Source organism: Anopheles funestus, chromosome 2RL, assembly GCF_943734845.2.
Source record: "Anopheles funestus chromosome 2RL, idAnoFuneDA-416_04, whole genome shotgun sequence".
In the NCBI taxonomy this organism is placed as follows: domain Eukaryota; kingdom Metazoa; phylum Arthropoda; class Insecta; order Diptera; family Culicidae; genus Anopheles; species Anopheles funestus.
Window position 1 is genome coordinate 91,907,659 of NC_064598.1, and position 20,313 is coordinate 91,927,971.

At 43.9% G+C, this 20,313-nt stretch overlaps 5 protein-coding genes across 9 annotated transcripts in view; 1 reads left to right on the top strand and 4 right to left on the bottom strand.

The window, feature by feature from the left end:
* Window positions 1-318: 318 nt before the first annotated feature.
* On the bottom strand, window positions 319-1,638 carry LOC125766273 (sepiapterin reductase-like). The gene is made up of 2 exons (XM_049432072.1): window positions 1,515-1,638; window positions 319-1,364 (listed from the first exon to the last, which is right to left on the bottom strand). The coding sequence occupies exon 2, from the start codon at window positions 1,301-1,303 to the stop codon at window positions 470-472; it is 834 nt and encodes a 277-aa protein (XP_049288029.1). The 5' UTR covers window positions 1,304-1,364; window positions 1,515-1,638; the 3' UTR covers window positions 319-469.
* Window positions 1,551-2,309, bottom strand: LOC125774996 (uncharacterized). The gene is made up of 2 exons (XM_049445376.1): window positions 2,057-2,309; window positions 1,551-1,852 (listed from the first exon to the last, which is right to left on the bottom strand). The coding sequence occupies exons 1-2, from the start codon at window positions 2,307-2,309 to the stop codon at window positions 1,551-1,553; spliced, it is 555 nt and encodes a 184-aa protein (XP_049301333.1).
* A 448-nt stretch (window positions 2,310-2,757) lies between these two features.
* LOC125766224 (nuclear pore complex protein Nup154) lies at window positions 2,758-8,026 on the top strand. The gene is made up of 6 exons (XM_049431979.1): window positions 2,758-3,069; window positions 3,207-3,366; window positions 3,444-3,520; window positions 3,597-6,009; window positions 6,096-7,635; window positions 7,709-8,026. The coding sequence occupies exons 1-6, from the start codon at window positions 2,965-2,967 to the stop codon at window positions 7,959-7,961; spliced, it is 4,548 nt and encodes a 1,515-aa protein (XP_049287936.1). The 5' UTR covers window positions 2,758-2,964; the 3' UTR covers window positions 7,962-8,026.
* A 348-nt stretch (window positions 8,027-8,374) lies between these two features.
* Window positions 8,375-13,884, bottom strand: LOC125766233 (mitochondrial Rho GTPase). Of its 2 annotated transcripts, XM_049432001.1 has the most exons (6): window positions 12,428-13,877; window positions 12,132-12,337; window positions 11,915-12,067; window positions 10,646-11,841; window positions 9,756-9,818; window positions 8,375-9,431 (listed from the first exon to the last, which is right to left on the bottom strand). In XM_049432001.1, the coding sequence occupies exons 1-6, from the start codon at window positions 12,624-12,626 to the stop codon at window positions 9,296-9,298; spliced, it is 1,953 nt and encodes a 650-aa protein (XP_049287958.1). In that variant the 5' UTR covers window positions 12,627-13,877; the 3' UTR covers window positions 8,375-9,295. The 2 variants fall into 2 exon arrangements, with proteins under 2 accessions (XP_049287958.1, XP_049287959.1); XM_049432002.1 differs by lacking the exon at window positions 9,756-9,818 and having other exon boundaries at window positions 12,428-13,884.
* Window positions 13,885-14,088: 204 nt separating this feature from the next.
* Window positions 14,089-20,313, bottom strand: part of LOC125766231 (nuclear receptor-binding protein homolog) — a 55,878-nt gene continuing 49,653 nt past the window's right edge. For all 4 annotated transcript variants that reach the window (XM_049431995.1, XM_049431998.1, XM_049431997.1 and 1 more), the window contains exons 11-12: window positions 20,245-20,313; window positions 14,089-18,032 (exon numbers count right to left, since the gene is read on the bottom strand). The exon at window positions 20,245-20,313 is cut by the window's right edge and continues 175 nt beyond it. In XM_049431995.1, coding sequence (XP_049287952.1) covers window positions 17,551-18,032; window positions 20,245-20,313 — 551 coding nt within the window. In that variant the 3' untranslated portion in view covers window positions 14,089-17,550. The remainder of the gene's footprint in view (window positions 18,033-20,244) is intronic.

Below are 20,313 nucleotides of genomic sequence, written 5' to 3' on the forward strand. Positions count from 1 at the left end.
TGCAGCGCGATCCGTTCCGTGTGGATGTTGATCTCGATCTCGCCCCGGTAGTTCAAAACCATACAGCCCACCATGATGAGGGCGGGCAGTGCGACTCGATTCTTCCATGCGAGATTAGTGAGAAAGAGGAACGTGCGAGTGATGGTGGAATTTATCAGCATTTTCCCGCTCTTCCATTCGCGACCGCAACACCATGGAAACCCAATCTGCCGTGAAATAGAAAAGAAACATAGTATCAACCAGCAAACCAATGGCGCAGAGAAGGAAAAAAAACACATTCCAGCGGATCGGTGATAAGGACAAATAGAAACACATGTCTCTTGGTTATATGTTACGCACGCACGCTGCTGACACGAAAAGCGAGTGTAGCGTTCTTCTTTATTGGAAGCTTTTAGCGATTGCACATGAACGTAAGGTGATGGAATGTGTTGGACACGCAAGCGTTGGCACTCGATCGTATCAAGCCGGCCTAGTGATCATAATAATCAACATGGTCACCCGACTTGAACAGACCGTTTTGGAGTATATGCAAAAATTTGGCCGTCGTTTGCTCGGTCGTAAGTATTGTCGTCGTGTCGCGGAGATTCTTGAAGTAGTCCCGAATTTCCGGCGCGTTCGAGTTCGCTTGCAGGTCGACGGTCATGTCTGTGTCAACCGGTCCGGGTGAGTAGTTGAGCACGGTGACACCGGCCGCCGCTTCCTCCTCCGCCAGTACGCGGAAGTACATCTCGCGAGCTGCCTTACCGGCACAGTAGTACGTCATGCTCTGGAACGGTAACAAGCAGGCCTTCGAGGTGATGTTGATGACCAGCTTGCTGGCGACGGTTTGAAATTTGCGCAAAAAGCAACTGTTCAGCACGGCCACGTTAAACACGTTCGTGCCAAAGTATTGCTCCCACTCAGTACGATCGTCCATATCGATCGCCTTCCGCTCAACGTTGCCAACCGTGCCGACGTTATGTATGACACAGGCCAGCCCGAACTGACCGGTCGGTTGCTTGCCGAGCGATTTGTCCAGAATTTCGATCAGCAGCTCTTTCGAAGCCGTAGCCAAATCGACCGAACTAGTCACAACGGTCACGTGCGGATTAACGGCAAGTATCTCCGATCGGGTACTTTCCAAACCGGATGCAGAACGGGCCAGCAGTACGATGACCGAACCGGGTTTGAATTTGCGGGCCGTCTCTATGGCCATCTTGGCACCGATACCACGCGACGCACCGGTCACCAGAAAATAGGCCACCTGCTCGAGATTCATGGCCGTCGCAGGCGTCGTTGTCGTTGGTGTCGTCGAGGAAGACATGTTTGGCAACAATGTTATCCGTTTGGGAGTGTTTTTGTTTATAATGCAAAACCGATCAAAGCTAGCCGAGAAAAATATGTATCAGGGTCTTCTTCTATATGTGGCTCATGGTTCCGCAATATATCTTCTTTCCCAGATTATATTTACATTAAGCGAAAAAAAGTTTCTAGATTTGGGAAGGAAACAGTAGCAACAAAGTAATCACACTTACCAACAATTCCTGCCCAGTCCCGTTTGTCGTACAAGCTTAGCGTGACGTCGAGCTTTCGGTACCGCTTTCTTCACCTTCACGCGTTTCTTCGTGCTCTTCGGCCTCTAGCTGTAGCTGATCGTGCTGAACCAATTGCACAACTTCCGCTTGCGAAAGGGCTTGCTCTGGGCGTATGAATCGAAGTAACTCGTTGCTGTTGACGGGTTCTTCCAACTCCAGGTCAGCGTCTGTACGCAGTGCTACGGTTCCTCCGAGCAACGATTGCATACAAGCTTCACGACGTTCGGCCAACTGCTGCAGCACGCTCGGATGATTCTTCAGCCGATGCAAACGCTTTTCTAGCGGGTTGAAAAACAATCAAAGTGTTAAACGCTGTTTCTAATTTCTTCTGAATTGTGGTGTTTAGACCCCGCCGCTACAACGCAGTAGTAGCTCGTTCGTGTGCTTATCAGCAAGCGTTTCGCTTACTTTCGGACTGCTTTCGCTTTTCTAATACACGTCCTCATACACACACTGTCTAATAGCCGTGTTATGTTCATTACCTAATGCAGCTAAATAATTGTCCGAGTCCGGAAGACGATTATCTTGCGGTTCTCGCGGATTCAGTGGTGGCTGCTGAGGAATGAAATTATCTTCAAACTCCAACGAAGCGATGGCAACAATGGTGGTGGCGGTGTCCGCAGGTACTGCTGCGTTTGCTGGCGGAATGTGTTCGCTAATGGCGGTGCTGTTACTGTTGCTAAATGATTCACCAGCTATATTGTCCTGCGTCACCCATGGATCGGCAAAATTCATTGTTTTCGTACACGCTAGAAAGCGCAACGGCTCGGTTTTTTCACGCCCTTTTTGTGCTAAGTTATCCACACGGTACCGAATTTATGCATTTGCTTTGGAGTTGGATAATTTGCAAACATTCACTGACAAAATTTAACTCACAATCGATTATACTTTTTCTTGTTGGGGCAAACAACAAGCAACGCAAATGTCATGCCGATGCATCGCTGCACCTGGACGGTTGATGATGGGAATGAAATATTTCAAAATAAGATTGTTGAAAATAGCTGGCTTTATTATATTTAGTTTGTTAAACTAATTCTAAATGGTAAAGAAATTTTCTAAGTCAGTTAATTTTTTAATCTCATGAGAATTAGTATTTAAGATTGCCTACAATAAATCGCACAATGAATTTTTTTCTATGCAAATTATCCGAATAAACGTCAACTGCCAAAGCGGTGTGTCAGTGCATTAGAAGAGCAAAATTAGATGGACCTACCTTTCCACAGTTTACTTCTGGCTGCAAGCGTCAATCAATTTTTAGCGCCGTTTGTTGCAATTCATTAAAAAATAAGTAAAAAGTGGAATTCCTTGCGGGTAATCTAGTGCGTGCGTGAGTTGTGGAAGGTGAAACAGTGGTTTAGGGCAAGGAATTATCGAACAGCATACAGGGACAATGGGTGAACAACTACCGACGGTTTCCTTAGATGCGCTGCAAACTGCCGGCAATACGCTGGAACGCCATGGTTCGATTGATGTGGATGTGCCGGGTTTACTGGAGGTAACCAATCGAGGCAAATGGTCGATCGGCCAGGCAAACACGACCTGTGTTTACCACTCTTTTGCGCGATCACATTTGCTACTAACTGTGTGTATGTTTGTATCTTCTATTGCTATTCCAACCACGCGGTATTCTAGTTGACGGGAGTAACGCAAGCCGGCACTCCGACCGCAAGCGGGTTAAGTGAGTTCGATTATCAGCAACTCAGCAATCTATCGATGGGCTTCAAAGACCTGAATCAGCTCTGCACGGTCAATAAGGTTCCCATACCATCGGAAATTATGGAACATTTTAACCGTGAGTTTTTTTTGTTGTTGTAGCCATATGGTTACGGGCCGGGTGTGATGTTGACTATCGGTTCACGTTTTTTTTAGATATAAAATGTCACTGTATGATGGGGTTATTTCCCGAAATCGGGCGCGCTTGGCTCACAATCGATACGGATTTATATGTAAGTGCTGTTCGGCTTTAAACCAAAGAAAGAAACCCCCTGATGCTAATTAATGTCAATTTCTATTCCTTTGTAGATATGGACGTATGAAAATGCACGAGATGTGGCTTACTTCGATGGGCTATCGCAAGTTATCATAAGCGTTGGATTGGTAACGCCTAAACCCGGGTTGTTCGTCGCTGACGTGAAGTATCTGCTAATCCTTACAACGCCGATAGAAATCGTCGTCCTCGGTGTGACATTTGGTGATACCAGCAATGGGACGCCGAACCGTAGCCTGTCGGCGCAGAGCAACGAGGAAATGCAGCTAATGCACACGCCCATTTTTGTGCTAAACACGGACAACGTTGCCATAATGTGTGTGCAGGGAACGGATGATGGGAGAATTTTTCTAGGCGGCCGTGACGGATGTCTGTACGAAGTCAGCTATCAGGCGGAATCGAACTGGTTTGGCAAACGGTGCCGTAAGATCAACCATTCGCAGGGTCTGATGTCCCATCTGGTGCCTGGGATATTTAAAATATTTACCGAAACCGACTCGGTAGAGAAGATAACCGTGGATAACTCGCGCAACTTGCTGTACGTGCTCATGTCCAAGGGGTCTATAGAAGCCTGGGACCTGGGAAAGGATGCGGGAAGCACCAGGCGTATTGCAAGACTTTCCTACAAGGAAATCATCTCGAGCGCGTCGATGATTTTACGCACAATCGATCCGGCCGTGTTTCATCCAATTACCGCAATCTGCCCATTAACGTCGGAAGATTCGACCAGTTTGCATCTCGTAGCAATCGCGGAAAGTGGTGTACGATTCTACTTTTCCATGGTACCACTACACTTGCATGGATTTTACATTCAGCAGCAACAATTGTTACTACAGCAGCAGCAACAGCAGTCACTGTTTCAGCAGCAACAGCAACAACAACAGTTTCAATTACAACAGCAGCAGCAGCAACAACAACAACAGCAGCAACAACAACAACATCAGCAACAGCAACAACATCAACAGCATCAACAACACCAACAACAACAACATCCACAGCACCAACAACAACATCCACAGCATCAACAACAACAGCAGCAGCAGCCATCACAGCAGACGATGCAACAGCAAAATCTTGCCAATCAAGAGATTCAACAAAACGCCAATACCAATCATACCGAGCCACCACAAAATAAACCACAGGGACTGTATTTACTGCACGTACGCGTACCACCCGGTATCACGGGCAGCTTACTCTTGACGAAACCAAAGCTGGTTCACTCGGCCCACTACATCCAGGGATCGCTGCTAATGATATCGAGACAGCAGCAGGATCAAGATTTGCTCACCTGTCTCAGCTCGGAACAGTTTCAGTCGCAGCACAATCTTGTCGAGTCCACCACCTACATGCCACTGGACGGGCAGGTGTGGGCCATCGCGGATGTGATGCGTAAGGATCGCGTCTCGATCACCACACCACTGCGCAAGGCTCAGAATCCACGCAAGGTAGCGCTGCTAACGAACCAGGGTGTGCACATCGTGTCAATATTGCAGTCGGTTGACATTCTGCAACAGCTGCTCGTCGGTTGCCACGGTCCGCACAATGAGGCGGTCAAGATGTACTTTAGCAAACAGACGGAACCGGAAGCTTGTGCTACGGCCCTTTTGCTAGCTTGCCGTGAAACGCTCCGTGGTACGGAAGTCGGTGATTGGGCAACGCAGGCGTTCATACTGTATGGTGGCGAACCGTACTATGATACACCGATCCTAAATGATAACAGACAGCTAGGCTTTAATTCGCCCCTTTCCGGTGGTGTAACTTACGGCGGTGCAATGGATACCAGCGTACAACAGAATGCCAACTACGGACCGGGTGGACGCCTGTTTGCTTCCACGCCGTACTCGACACCTAGCCGTGGTATGGTGTCGCCGGTACTTCAACAACAAAGGCAACATACGTCCGTGTACGGTGGTTCAGCCCCAGCATCGAATGTAAACAACAACAACAATGAAACGGTCGATCCGACGCTGTTCCATTACTCTGCGAAACATGCCGGATTGTATTTGTATATGAGTCGAATTCTGCGCTGCATTTGGCGCAAATTTTGTGTGGACGAACGCCTCTACTCGACAGTCTCGCAGCAGGATTGTGTGGTGCTGCTAGAGGATCTATACGCCATCCGACGGTTCCTGGAGAATGTGACGGTAAACAATTTGCTCGGATACACCGGTGGTCGAAGCAATGGTACGTCCGTAAAGCCTAACATTGGGAGCCTTGGATCGGGTACTACGTTCGCCCACGGACAATCTGGACTGTTGCTAAGCGGTGCAGCTGAACGCGGTGGATACGGTGGTAGTTTATTATCTTCCCAGCCAGGATACAGCATAAGCGGTGCTGCTGGTGGTTACGGATATCCTCAGGGCAATATTGTTCTAGCGCAGAAAAACTGCACCGAAGAAGCGTTGGTTGAGGAAAAAAAATCCCTGGAAGCTTTAGTGCGATTAATAAGTGAGTTACGTGCGGGGGGGGGGGGGGGGGGGGGTTTGCTTTACTAAACCATCATTAATACGTTTTCTTTCTCTGCCAAATTCTAGAACAAGCGTGCGAAGTGGTTGGCCTATGGAAGGTCATCTGCGAACACCAGTGCCATCTGTTGGTGGGGAAGCTAACGAAGGAAGAGCAAAGCGTGCTGCAGTCGTGCACGTTCAGCGATTTGATTTTGGCGCGCTTCGACGTTTGCGGACTGTTGATAGTGACGCTGATTAATTCATATCTCGCCGACAACGCAAGTGTCGGTTCGATTTCGTCCAAGCTGCGCGAAGTGTGCCCAACACTGTACCGCCAGGAGGATGCCGTTTCACACAAGGCCACGGAAATATTGCTCCTTTCGCGCGGATGCAACGATCGCGATAAGAAGGACGAACGCTTGCGTACGGCACTGCAGCTGTGTAAAAGTGCTGCACCGAATTTGCCACTTGCGGCCCTGTGTCAGCAGTTTGTTTCGGCCGGGTTTTACAGCGGTGTAATCGAGCTCTGTACGGTGTGTGCTGCGAAAAGTGATCCAAACGAGGCCGGTTTGCTCTTCTACCGCAACAATGAAGCGATGGACAATCAGGAAGGTTTCATCGCTTTTCAGAACAGAATGAACTGGTACAAGGAGGTAAAGGTGATGCTGGATTATGTGTACGATGCGGCGGGGAATAGTGGACAGCAACCGAAACCCGATAGCATCTATCCGTCGTTGGATGACGATGAGCTGCAGGAGCGTGTGACGGGCAATCAAGAGGTGTTGAACATCATTGGCCACGCACTGCTGAGCACTGACCAGCTGCTACACATTGCCGTCTATGAGTGGCTGCTGTCGAAGAACTTGTTTGCGGAGCTGCTTGAAATTACCGAACCATCGCTCGGTGTGTTCCTTAGCCGCGCAATGATACGTACGCCGGAAAATCTGGTGCTGGCCGATCTGCTCTGGAAGTATCACGAGCGCAATGGACAGCATGCGGCGGCAGCCAAAATTCTGGACAAGCTCGCTAACGTGGCGAGCGATAGTATCAACCTGCAGCAGCGCATTGAGTATCTGGCCCGGGCCGTAATGTGCATGCGGTCGGAATCGGTCGGATTTTCCGCGCACAATGGCGTTCTGTTGAAGGACCTGGAAGATAAGCTGGAGGTGGCGCAAATTCAGCGCCAGGTGTACGATGCACTTGCGCTGTTGACGCAGCACAGCGAGGAACGGTACGACGCACTGAAGCTGCTCGATTCCAATCTGTACAATTTGACCCAGCTGTACTCAGACTTTGCGGAACAGTACGAGCTGTGGGAGTGCAAGCTAACGATACTGAACTGTTCGCACCACAACGATCCACTGCTGATCGAATCGGTGTGGACGCACATTTTGGACCGGGAGTTGCAGGGGCGCGAAAGTTGCGCCGAACGCTGCCGACGTTTGTTGGCCAAAGTCAAGAGCTTGGCACTCGAGTACGACAGCTCCGGTTGCTGTTTTCCGCTTGCGTTTATAGTGCGCGAAGTAGAGATCCGTTGCTTCCGGCTCGGCATGTACAATTCGCCCGTCCCGGATGCATTGATCGAGATGAATTTGGACATCGAGGAGCTGTTGAACATTTACTCACGGTATGCAGGCTGTGGGTGCACCGGATGATGATTTCCATATTAAATTCTCTCAACCATTCCATCTCTTTCGCAGTCTCGTGTCGATGAACGAACGCATCTGGGTTACGGAGGATGACGAGCTGTATCTGATCCGGTCGACCTCCGTGCTGTTATCGCTGATCGTTAATCAACCGAAGCTGATACCGTTTAAGGATCGTCGAAAGGTGATGTCGAAATCGCAGGATCTCATTTCGGCGGCACTGAACATTCTCTACACCAAACCGGACACGCAACCGTTAATCGATGTTTTCCGCGACACACAATCGAAACTGCAGCGAATTTTGTAAACAAAAAAAGAGATGCAAAGAAAAGACTAGACATGAAAAAGACGAGTAGTTAGTGTATGATCGCCCAGCACAGGAGAATCCTAGAAAAAAAAGAATAGTATATGACCGAAGAAACGACGTCACCCTGCGAGATCACCTGTTAGTCGGGTCAGTGTGTGTGTGTTTGTATATTTTCAATGTTAGTTTTGTTTTTAAACGAAAAATGTTAGCAATTTCAATCTACAAAATATAGTATACGCCATCGGCTGATCCTGCTGATGATGTTACAGTACAGTACACGGATTAAATCGAAACATAGCCTAATGTTTGCAGAATAAAGCAAAGTGTCGGTACAGCGTGTGAAATTTTTCTTTCAAATACTTTCCTCGCTTTATGTTTTACAAACGAAAAACAAAAAAAACAAAAGCTTTACGTCCGATTTTCATTAGGAATAATAAGTTTAATTTGTTGTTGATTTGCTTTCGTTTCGATTCGTTTTGCCACTATTGAAACAATTTTTTTTTCTCCATTATTACTACTGACGGTATTGATAGGTTCTAGTGTTAAGTCTGCTGCTATACAACACAACATAGTTGCTTTTTTTTGTTTCTTCTCAAAACCAACTACCAGAATTAAGCTTTCAGCGCTGTGTAATGTATAGCTATTGGTTTAAACGGTATTGTTATTGCGCCAAACGCAAAAAAATCCGACCCTTCTTTTCACTGGTATACTTATACAACACTGGCTGCAATGCATGCAAGCCGTAAAGTAATGTATATTATCATATTTACGTACGTACGTTCACTTATTAAGCATAGCAATATTCTACCGTTCCAATAGCACTTTTAATAAGGAAACTAAACATACGAACACTTGCTCGGTGTGCTCACCTAACTGAAGCTTATACTTTTGCCAAAATAAGAAAAGCAAAGCGATTAAGATAATTTTTTTTTTTACAAAAATTGATCAAAATAGAGTACAGAAATTTACTCGAAATGTAGGAAGCTTTTGTCTAAATTCCAGTCAATGCTTTTGAATATGTTTTTCCCGCTCTAGTTAGCTTTGATTCACTACTTATCTTTATGGTCTCGGGCATCAAATGTTATTTTTACTCCCCCCCCAAAACATATGCACAGCTTTGGTGCTCTATTCTATTTGGCGGAACGGACAACTTCAGACACCTCCGTAACACGAAGTTATCTCGTAAAACTGAATTTTCAGGTGTATGTGTGTTTAGCTTATAAGTTTATACTTCCTTTTTGTTGTTCTTACGCTGTGTATGGTGACGGTAACGGCGGTCATAGGCAGGCGATAGTTTTATGTACACAGTTTTACCAATCGATCCATCACCCTCCTCATCGTGTCGCTGAACCAGGTCCATGAAACGCTTTTACTACGAAGAAACCAACAATTGTTGCAGCTGCTATGCCCAATCCTGCCTTCCACCAGAGCAGTGGATCACCCGACATAAGCCCGAATTGCTTAAGGTGGCTACAAGGTATGGAAAAAAAGAGATCAGATTTTAATACATCATTAACATATTTATCACTGCAAACAGAACATGCAACATGGAGATACTCGGTGCAACATTTGCTCGATATATACAATTACTAAAACGTAAGTGAAATATTAAAAGCTTTTTGGGTGTGTTAGAGTGTTAATGCTAGATATTCTAAAATGGTTATTGAATGTATAACTAACAGCTACTTCCTTTTTAGCACAATCATAATTAGTTGTTACGGCAATAAATATGTACAGGAGCAAACCAGAAAGAAAAATATTTAAAAAAACGTTTGTACAAACGACTAAACTTACGTAGTTTCCCACAGTTGTACCAATCTATGCTTATAAAACAGTATCCACGCTGCTTGAAATCGACTGAATACGACAATACATAGACAGAACAAGAGTTTTTGCACCAGAAGGAGAAAAGAAAAAGGAAGATAAAATGGAACAAAATTAAATTTAGAGCAAAGTTTTACTGTGCCGCTAACATATCCTTGACTGTTGTGTGTTTTTTGTTCTCGTAATAAATTGTTAGCTGTATTATGCTAAACTTGTCGAAAGTAAAAAATATTTTAATTTTTTATCATTCAGTTCAGTTTAAAGATATTTGAATAACTTTTGTATTTTATTATGTTGGAGGAAAAGAAATCCATTTTTTTGTCAAAAATGTAGATTGTATTAAAACCCAGCAACTGAAAATAAAATAATTTCAAACCATTTGCGCTCATTGGTTTAGAAGAATAGAATAAAAGCTCTCAATGTTTGGATGTCTCACTGGGAAGAATTGATCTAAATGAATTGCTTGAATCTAGTGATTGACCAGAAACGGCTGGAATACTAGGGATTAATTACCAAAATTTATTAATAAAGTTTTTCATCAACAAAAACTTCTGTGAGACATTCCTTCCTTAAGAGGCTTTGAACAATATTTGAAACGGCAACAAATTATACAACAAAACGATTTATATTTTTCGAACAATCCGAAAGAAGTTAAATAAAGGCATAAACTTCATAATGGACTTCTTTTTCCCAAACCTAATAAGTAATATTTTCTTTTTTTAATATTATATCGACAATTCACCTGTTAGTGGCTTTCTACTAGTAAAGTTCACTGCATCTAGAGTTCAATAATTGTGATAACAAGACATTTTGTCTGTGTGTGACAACAGTTTTCGTCCCGACCCGGTCGCAATACTCACGGAAATGCTGCCATTGTTGCTAGTTTCGTGTAGATGTCTTTCTTATTGTGCTTCACACTGAAGAACTGTGGCTGCAGCAGTTTGTATTTGTGGCAAAAGTCGGGCGGCTGAAGCAGATAGTCCTGGCGTACCTCCTCCAGATCTGCCTTGGTGCCAACGATAAGTACCGGTATCTTGCTTTCGGCAAAGTATTTGATGTATATTCGTGCAATGTACTCGAACGACTTGGCATCGCCCACGTCGTACACGAGACACGCGACGTCACAGTTCACTTCGCTCGGTTGCAGCGGATCGAGTACGAGCCGTGCGTCAACGTCCCGGAGCACGAGGTATTTCTCCTGCCCGTACACCTGCACCGTGTTGATCGCGTACCGATTGCTGTGCCGAATGTCCCGATCCGTTAGGCGCTTCATATCCTGTGCCAGAAAGGCACGGCAAAAGGTCGTTTTGGCGGCATCTTTCGCACCGATCACGTGACACATGTAAACCGTACGGCTGTTTTGCTTTTTGGCCAGATCGATGCGCCGCTCGCGCGTCACGTGAATCGCCGCCAGCTGGGACTCATTTTCGTGCACATTAAATCCCAGGTAGGCCAGATACTCGAGCGTTTTGTTAACGTCCACCAACGTCATCAGGCTCCAGCGGCAGAGCCAACCGTGCAGCGTAGGCCACCCATTGTCGTTCGTCGGTATCGTGCGTTTAATATCGGTCGAAAAGGGTGGACTCGGGCAGGCGCTAAAAAGCTTCTGGAACTCGGCGGGCGACAGTGCACCATCACCGTCCCGATCACTACGCTCAAACAGCGACACGAGAAATTGTTGGCCACGGTGCGACAATTCCGTGCTGCTGCCTGGCGGTATCTTTACGGGCGGATGCAAATATTCGTCACTCATTGCGAGGCTTTCGTTGTACCCGAATCGACGCAGCACGGCCCAGGTCGTTTCGTTGCGGCCGCGCTGAATGAACAGACAGTGCAGGAAAAGAAAGCCGTTTAGCGTCACGGAATCGTCACGGATACCGTCGGGTGTGTTCTTCATCAGCACTGCTTTCACCTCGTCCAGCACTTGGGGCTGCAGCGGTGCATTGAAACAACGGCGCTGGAAGTGATTCAGCTCGTAGTCATTCAGCAGCCCATCGCCATCGATGTCACACACTTTGAAGATACGCACAAGCGCTTTTTTGCAGGCTTCGGTTAGCTGCGCGACCGAGAAAGCAAATAGCAAATGATTCACGTTCTGTAGAATAGAAATTGAATTAGCGCAAACTTACATCTTGCTCTTCCATTATGTACAGCGGTGCCGTTGGGTGCAAAACAGCCTTCTGAGCGTAATAAAACATCTCGGAAATATTGTGCAACGTCTTGGCTGAACATTCCACACAGCTCTCCACCTCTGGGTAGTCTTCCATGATCGAAAGGACATGCTGAAATAAATACAGACATTTTTATAAGAAATTTTTTTTATGTCAGCCATTAATTAAAACTTACATCGATAGTAGAGTAATCGACCAGATCAATCTTGTTGCCTACGAGCACTACCGGCTTCCGTTCCAGTTCGGAACACTTTTGCACCATCGGTAGCCATCGCTCCGTGATGCCGTCCAGCGTTTCCTCACTGTCTACGGAGTAAACAATGCAGACGACGTGTGCCTTTCGAATTTCTTCCGCGAGCGCTTCATCCGTTTGTTCGGCCGCTAAAATGGGGCCGCGCACAGAAAATGTGGATTAGTTGGTGGACAACGATGATTCATTCAGCGCCACACAAAACATTTCGTTAAACTTACCGGAATAATCGACTATGTTTGTGGGAACCTGTTCTGGCGTCACGTCCGCCGGTATGGTGATTTCTTCCGCCTTGAGTGGCACATCTTCCGGGAACTCTTCGCTGACCAGCGATAGGATGAGCGAAGTCTTGCCGACACCCTGATCGCCCACCAGCAGTATCCGGACGTGCCGCTTGTGGGACACCGTCCAGGCAACCATCGTTTTCCGTGCTTAAATGGTCCGCTCGCGAATTGGCAACATTGACCGGAACCGGAAACGAATGCACTTTCGGGGTTCTTCGTAATGTGTTTGCTAATTTCGTCAACTGTCAATTGGTGGTGTAATCATGCACTGCCTATTGCACACGACCGTCTCTCTTCACTACACGCGCGCGTACCGCGCTAACGCAATCTTGCACAATCGATCGGCGAATAAAAATCACAGTTTGGGGTGACGATACTGCGTGTGCACTTGGTTTTGCAGAAGGTTGCACTGTGCACAGCAACGTTTACCTCTAGCAGCGTGACAAAAAAAAGCATGCGTTGCTTTGCTTACACACCGCCCGTATACAGTTACTTTTCCCACCGTTCAAAATACAACACACACAAAAAAAAACCTCTGGGGGGGCTGAAGATCTCGAACGCAACAACGTCTGCTTTCTGTTAGTGCGCTCGCACTCAAAAAGAAAGAACCGTTGTTTTCTTCAACCCTTCATCAATTATGTATGCACTTGCCGAGACGCAACCGAAAGGTGGTTCACAGTAGTGCTACGAAAGTGCAAAATTTTGTCCTCACACGTGAGATAGAACTTTTACGTCGTTTTCATCATGCACCAGCAAAAAAAAATCCCGATCACTACGCTGCGCTACACATCATCGACCCGGTGTGCATGTGTACTGGGAGTGAAAGAGCTAACCTTGCCAAGCGGGACCGGGTTTTTGGCTTTTCACCACGCTGCTTCACACATGCCACAAACGGCAACGACCGAGAAGGCTATTTTTCTATGTTGGGAACTCCCCCGCCAAGTATTTTCCACGCTATTCTTTGGTTGTTATGTTCTTATGCTGCTGCCTTCTGTTGTTGCTGTTGTTGATGTTGTTCTTCATTACGAAATCACTAGCTCGTTCAGCCCTCGTGGAGATATCAGCTTCCCGTTGGTTATTTGGCAAAAGTTACCGGGATGTTTTGACCGCTACATTCACACCCGGCTAGTCAGTAGCCACGAGATTGATTTTTATCACCTAAAATGTTTATCTGCTAGCTTAAAGCCACTTAAATCTTATTCCAATTTCCATTTTATGTGCACATTCTCCACACCTCTGATTGTTTATAATCTGCTGTCAATCTGTCACGTTTTCGTTAGTGTGCGTGTGGTTTATACTGTCCAACCGAAAACTTACCGGCAGTATCAAAACAAGATTTAAACTTACCGTTGCAATTGTAGGCAGAAAGTACAATGTTTAGGTAGCTTTTTATTTACATATCCAGCGATGATTTGTTTTTTTTTACTTTTTAGAGAAAATCTGTTTCTTTCCTTCCGAGTTTCTGCGCATGGTAGAAAGTAAATCTATTTCATTTCTTTCGCTTCTAGTTATTCATACGCCACTTACCATTATCATTCATTGCGTAACTTGAGTGTGTCCAGCCTAAACCCGGAACGCCGGCTGCATCTTGCAACATGTTGTAGCGTTAAACCCCGTTCATGGGCACTTTTATTATTTTCCTCCTATGCTTGAATACCAGATCTTTTCATCGTATTTCATTCATTGCCTCACAGTTCTCAATTTATTACCGACCTACATCACCGCCTGATCTCACCTGTCTCAATTACACGATATCGATGTTCACATTCAATCCCATTTTCCCTTTTGCCTGTTTCCTTTTTTTTTTTAATTTTGACTCTCATTCGTTCACATTCTTCCGGCACTTGTTGTAAGCCCAAAAACCCACACTCAGTTGTCTGCACACGATGACGGTTAAGATTGCTTACGGGGTCCCTACAGGAAAATGTGTCCGCGCATTTGTTTCGTACTACCTTTACTTTCACAAAAAAACTGTACCACATGCACTATAGCACTTCGAAAGCAAGCTGACGTATCATTTTTGTTTAAATACAATTTAAATGACTATAGTTGAATAGAATTGATTTTCTTATACAGTTGCGTCTGCATGACCTTCCGAGAGTTACACAGGATGCTGCATCTTGGCTGAGATGTTTGTGTGTTTGTGTGAGAGAGAGAGTATGGTTTAATAGTAATATGTTTACGACCGTTTTATAATTACACTACCGTCCCGCTTATTTCCTTCAATTTATTAGTTGTATCACGCATTGGTAGAGTTTTATTTGGTTTAGTAAAATAAACGCTTTAGTGTGTTCACACACCTTCGTGCAATCAATCATTTTAGCCTAGATCAGGACACAGCAGTTTCAGGCGTATGGGCTCACGTCAAGATGCTTTGCGGGACAAATTCTGCGCCATTTGCGTCGCCATGGCCACAGGCTTGGAACGTGACGTAAGTTAATGATCCTAAAGGTACTGTCATCGACCGCGATTCGATCACACACACGTTCGCACTGGTCGCTTATCTAAATTGGTGGTGGTGATCCTAGCCCGCCTAGTAGTCTTCCCTTTTCTTTAATATAAGTATTTGTTAGAGATTTTTAATCTCTCCATCTATCTGTTTACCTTACATCTAGTTACTATATTTACCACTTACCACAATGCCCTTACTCCAATGAAAGCGATAATTTAGCGATGTCGCATATTCTTAGAAGCAGTGTTTTACCGCACGTGCCATTTTTAGTACAAACATGATCAACCAAGTCGATCAGTTTCAATCACCTGTTCATGCTTACTACCACCGATGTGCTGCGGTCCAAGGGCAAGCAGAATTATAAGTGATAAAAACACGAATAGACTCAAGTAATGGAAGCATCATCAAGAGATCAGAACCATCGTTCCCGTTCAACCTTCCAAGGCTGAAGAGTGGCGGTCTATGCAATCCAAACGAATCTGGTTTGGGCTTAGCTCTAGTTGAACGCATTAGTAATAGTAATGACATTAGCGTGTATCAATTGGAAATGTCCACTGTTGGTGATTTTAACTCATGCTCTTTAAATGAACAGTACAGTTTCGGATAACGTTTCGCTAGTTGAGCTTGCAATATTCTACCCAATTACATTGCGCAGTTTAAAATATACGCCACACTACACTGCGGAATAAAACATCATTTCAATTATATATGTTTCAAACACACACACACACTCTCTCTCTTTCGTCCTTTCTTCACTCCCTTTTTCCCCTAAGCTGCCCTTTCCATGGTTATGTACATACGAAATCGTAGTTTCGCTATTTCAAATATCCAATATCCAGCCTATGTTACGTCGAAAAAGTACAAAAAGGACATTCGCTGTCATTTCGTTTTGGGTTACGTTAAATCCCGGATGCGGATGCGGTGCGCGCAGGCTTTTTCTTTCTTTCATTCTACCTCTTTACAGCTTTCTTATGGTTTCTACGCGTACATGAAGTTAGCACAAATTTTAGTACAAATAGATTTTATCACATCGTCCAGCGTTTCCAGTTCAGTTCGTAGAGAAGTTCGTTCGGTTTCGTTCTCTCACTAAGCATGGAACCGTTTCTTACTTTACTACCATTCTCGATACATTTCTACTTTAGCACGTTTTGCCCATTGCCGTCTCTGTACACTCACACTACAACGCAACCATCCATGGCGGGGACGGTGAATGGATGGTTGGCTGACTGGTAGTACTAGGGCAGCAAGTCTGTACATCCACTCCTGAAACAAACGCACCTTTCGCAAATAACACGTACGTAGTTTGCACGGTTCTTTTCGCCTCTACAACATCAGCCGTTTACTGCCGGTATATATACTGTTTAATGTAGCTGGGGTTTCAAAATGTTTGGTGTGATCGAAAAAGTATGACGACTGAATCTGGGAGGGTGACATTCCAAATTCATTACTATTTTCTCATTGCATTCGTCGCCAAAAGCAGATTCTATGAGCGTGGATAATCATTAAAACGTTTTTAAAAATGAAACTCGGTTTCGTTCGAAATGTTTGTCCTCAAAGATGAGTGCATCCTATTTTTCCGGTACATGTGCATTTAATGTAATATTTCAATTTCTTTTAACCGGAAAATAATAAGATGCTCCAGTGGAAAGTGAACATTCCTGTTCATCCCTATTCGTTTTGTTGCAGCTGAGCTCTTCTAACTGGCTAATGTTGTTCGGGTTGTGGTAGACAGATTATGTTAAATACTGGATTTTTCTACTTTATATGATTCGGTTGCAGAGGTTTTGCCTGTTTGATACTGTGGGGCTTTAGGTTTATTAGCGTACACGTCTACCCAAAACAGTGTATGTCCGCGGCTCGTCCATATCTACAAACGCAAAACCAAACCTATTGGACTCGACATTTTTCATTGTGGTTGTAACTTTAGTCTGGTACATTACATTCACTTTTGTTTTCGCCTGTTTAATACACACTGTTGTTGATTAGCATAGATTTTTAGATTTTCGTTTGCAGGTTTTCACCTTTTTACATACATTCGTTTTTCTCACTTTCGGTTTCGGTTTCCTAACACTCATCCGTGCAAAGGAAATTTGCGTGTGTACTGAAATTATTGTACTCTGAACAATTACAAAATATAGTAAAAAATATGAAGAGAAAGAAATTGATACTAGTACCGCTATTGCTCTGACGGTAGTTTTTTTTGCGAAAAACAGAAAAATTGATTTCTAATAATTGATGTTATCTATCCTTTTTAGTCGCAAAAAAATCCTTCGGTAATTTGAATTATGTTTTGCAAATAATTGTTTTTGTATTATTTGACTCTAGAACCGTTTAATCTGCCCTTGCTAAACGACTGACTGTGATCTAAATTGCTCACAGCAGAATAATCAAGTCCTGCGTGCGTACGTTTCAGTGGCGAGAACCTACCCCGTACCAGGGCGTATTGTAAACTCGTGCATTACCGATTAGACTATATGATGACCGGTCCAGGTGCGAAGGTGTTCAGGTTTTGTGAAATTCATATTGTAAAGGGACTGTAAGTTGTACATTACCGGTCGTACAAAATAGTCGTAAGCTTCACACTACTCTCGAATAGATTGCTTAATAATTATTCATCAGTAGCCTCATATGGAACGATCATTTCACTAGACGGTATTGGTTCGGCATCATCTACGTTGCCACTGGTGGAAGTAGAATTGGTGGAGTTTGAAATCATATTCGCCGATGGATCCATTGTGTCACAAGATGCCATAAATCCGCGATGTTGACCATGATGATATGCTGCAGCGGTGGTGTGTCCGATCGGTGGAGAGCTATTCCCGGAAGGAATGTTTTCGACCATCTCATCACTAAGGTCGTTTGTGGCTACGGTGGATGGGTGGTCCGCTCTGCTAAACCGGCGCAGCTCCACCATCCGTTCGAGGGCTTCCAGCTCTTCGTCGTTTTCTCGTGCTTCTTCCGCGTCGTCAAGGTGGCCGGAGAAGAGACCGCCATCCATGCTGTTCACACTGATTCCCGATGTTTCCATTATGGCTGGCATCGTTGACAGAATGGATTCTGTGTCCGCTACCTTCCAACCACGTTCCAAACCTATCCAACCGAGCAGGTGTGGATGTGATAGATTCCATACATGGAATTCGCATGCAAGAAAACATAGAGAAGAATGTAAAGAGAGATGTATTAGTGTTTATCATACTACTATATGAAAACTATAGGAAAACTATTTTTGTAACTTAAGAAAAAAACAAATAAACAAAATAGCACAAATAATGTAATTCTGCTAAATCACTGAAAACATAATGTACCCCGAATAAGAACAACAATAGATCAATAACACACAAAAGACGACAATAAGTAAATGTAGAGTAGGCTAGAGACACAACACAATCAAAGGAAACAAACAAAAAAGAACAAGGAAAGGTATGACAAAAAGGAAGAAAAATAACACAATTAATTGGGTTCACAAAATTAGGAAAGACAAAACTAATCGGACAAGTAATGAACACGAGCGAACAATACCAAAACAATAAAAAAAAAACCAGCAATCAAAAGGACAAAAACCGAAGACAAAAAAAAAAGAAGAAAAGAAACAGTGTTTGCTATACGAACAAGAAACGACACAACAACGGCGGAAAAAGGATAATAAAATGATTGCAAAAAGAATACATATAAACATATTCATATTCTTGTATTTCCATAATATCTTCCGGCTTATCGGTTTCACTTCTAGTTGGCAAATGTTGCTTGCCTGTCTGTCGTCAACAGAGCTATTTAGATGTTTTTATCTTAATGCCTGCATGTCTTGTCATGTTCTATCCACAACTTCTACAAACAACTCACTAGCGCAATATATTGGATTTACGATATTCGTTCATCATTAGTTCGTGCATTTGTTTGTTTTATTTTCGAATTACTTGGTTTAACACATTTATTAACGGATTACGCTTGCGTTCCTTTAATATAGCTATATCTGCGTATTACAATAAGAATCGATTCGCTTACATTAAACTCGCTTCACTGTTTACGCACACAATCGATCCAAATGATGTACAGATTTGCGACCCTGGCGGGTGGCGTTGCTGCACATTATTAGCTATTGTTTCGAATGTTTTTCTCTTTCTCTCTCTATCTCTTCTATCCACTGCATTTGTGGATTTGTGTCGTGGACACAGTTATTTCGCTATCGGTTTCTTTTTCACTTGTTTGTTTATATATGCTGTTCGCCGTAGTTATGATAATGATTTGTTTCTGTTAATACACTATCGTTAGCTGATTACGCGATGATGAGTGCAAGTAGTTTGCCTATATTCGATCATAATTTTTTATTCGGATTTTGCAAATAGTTGTTTATTGGTTTTGATAATCGCTTGCTGCGTATCTTGCTTTGCGGTGCGAGTTTATCTAATTTAAACGCATATTTATTCGAGCTCGCTAGAGGGTTGCGCTCCTCGTGAGCCTTGGATGTTGTGACGGAACTCGGACACAACACACAAAGATACAATTCGACAGTTCTTTCGGTGTGCCCGGGGAGAATGTTTGGTTGTTTTATTTATCTACCTTTCTTTGCATTCCTACGTATTTGAGAGCGTTTTTTTGTTTTCTTTCATTAGTGAAAGTGAACTAAAACGAAGATCGACGGCAAGTGCCGGGAGATATGCTCCAGCGAGGCACCACCCCAACTCTGTGTAGCTCAGTTCACCAAGTGTAACAAATAAAATCAACAACATTTTAATATCGTTGTTATTTACAATTATTAAACTGATCGTTCGCGTGTAGGTAGGTCGTGTAGTTGTGTACGTATACGTATGTGTGAAGGAGTGTACATGTGTTTGCAGCATATAGGATTGCGAGTGTATGTTTTGTCTGTGTGTAGATAGTGATAAATGAAGGTGATTTGCGCTGTTAAATATATGTTCTGCTTCATGCGTAAATGAAAACGTGAAAACTTCTATCATGAAACATAACCATGAGAGCTAATGGTTGAAATATGTGCCACACATTATAAGTAAATATGATATATCTTTATGCAAAAAAAAAATAAACAAAAAGAAAACATGATTCTTATCTCTGCTGTGGATGGAAAGAGATTTTAAATCCTGGTAGGAATGAGAGCATATGAATGATAGAGCATGATTTGAAAAAAAACCCGAACAACATACAACATTTCACGAGACTAGGGATGTGCGGAAAGGTTTTGAAAAAGACAACAGTAAGTAAAAAAAAGGTATAAAAAAACGAAATAAAACAGAAAGTACCGAAAAATGAGAAATTTATAATGACAAAGAAGGAAAGGTCTACTAACTGGCCGAGTGTACAGGAACATGATGATGCAGGTGATTGGATTTGCCCGTAAGGGTTGATCCTGCCGATG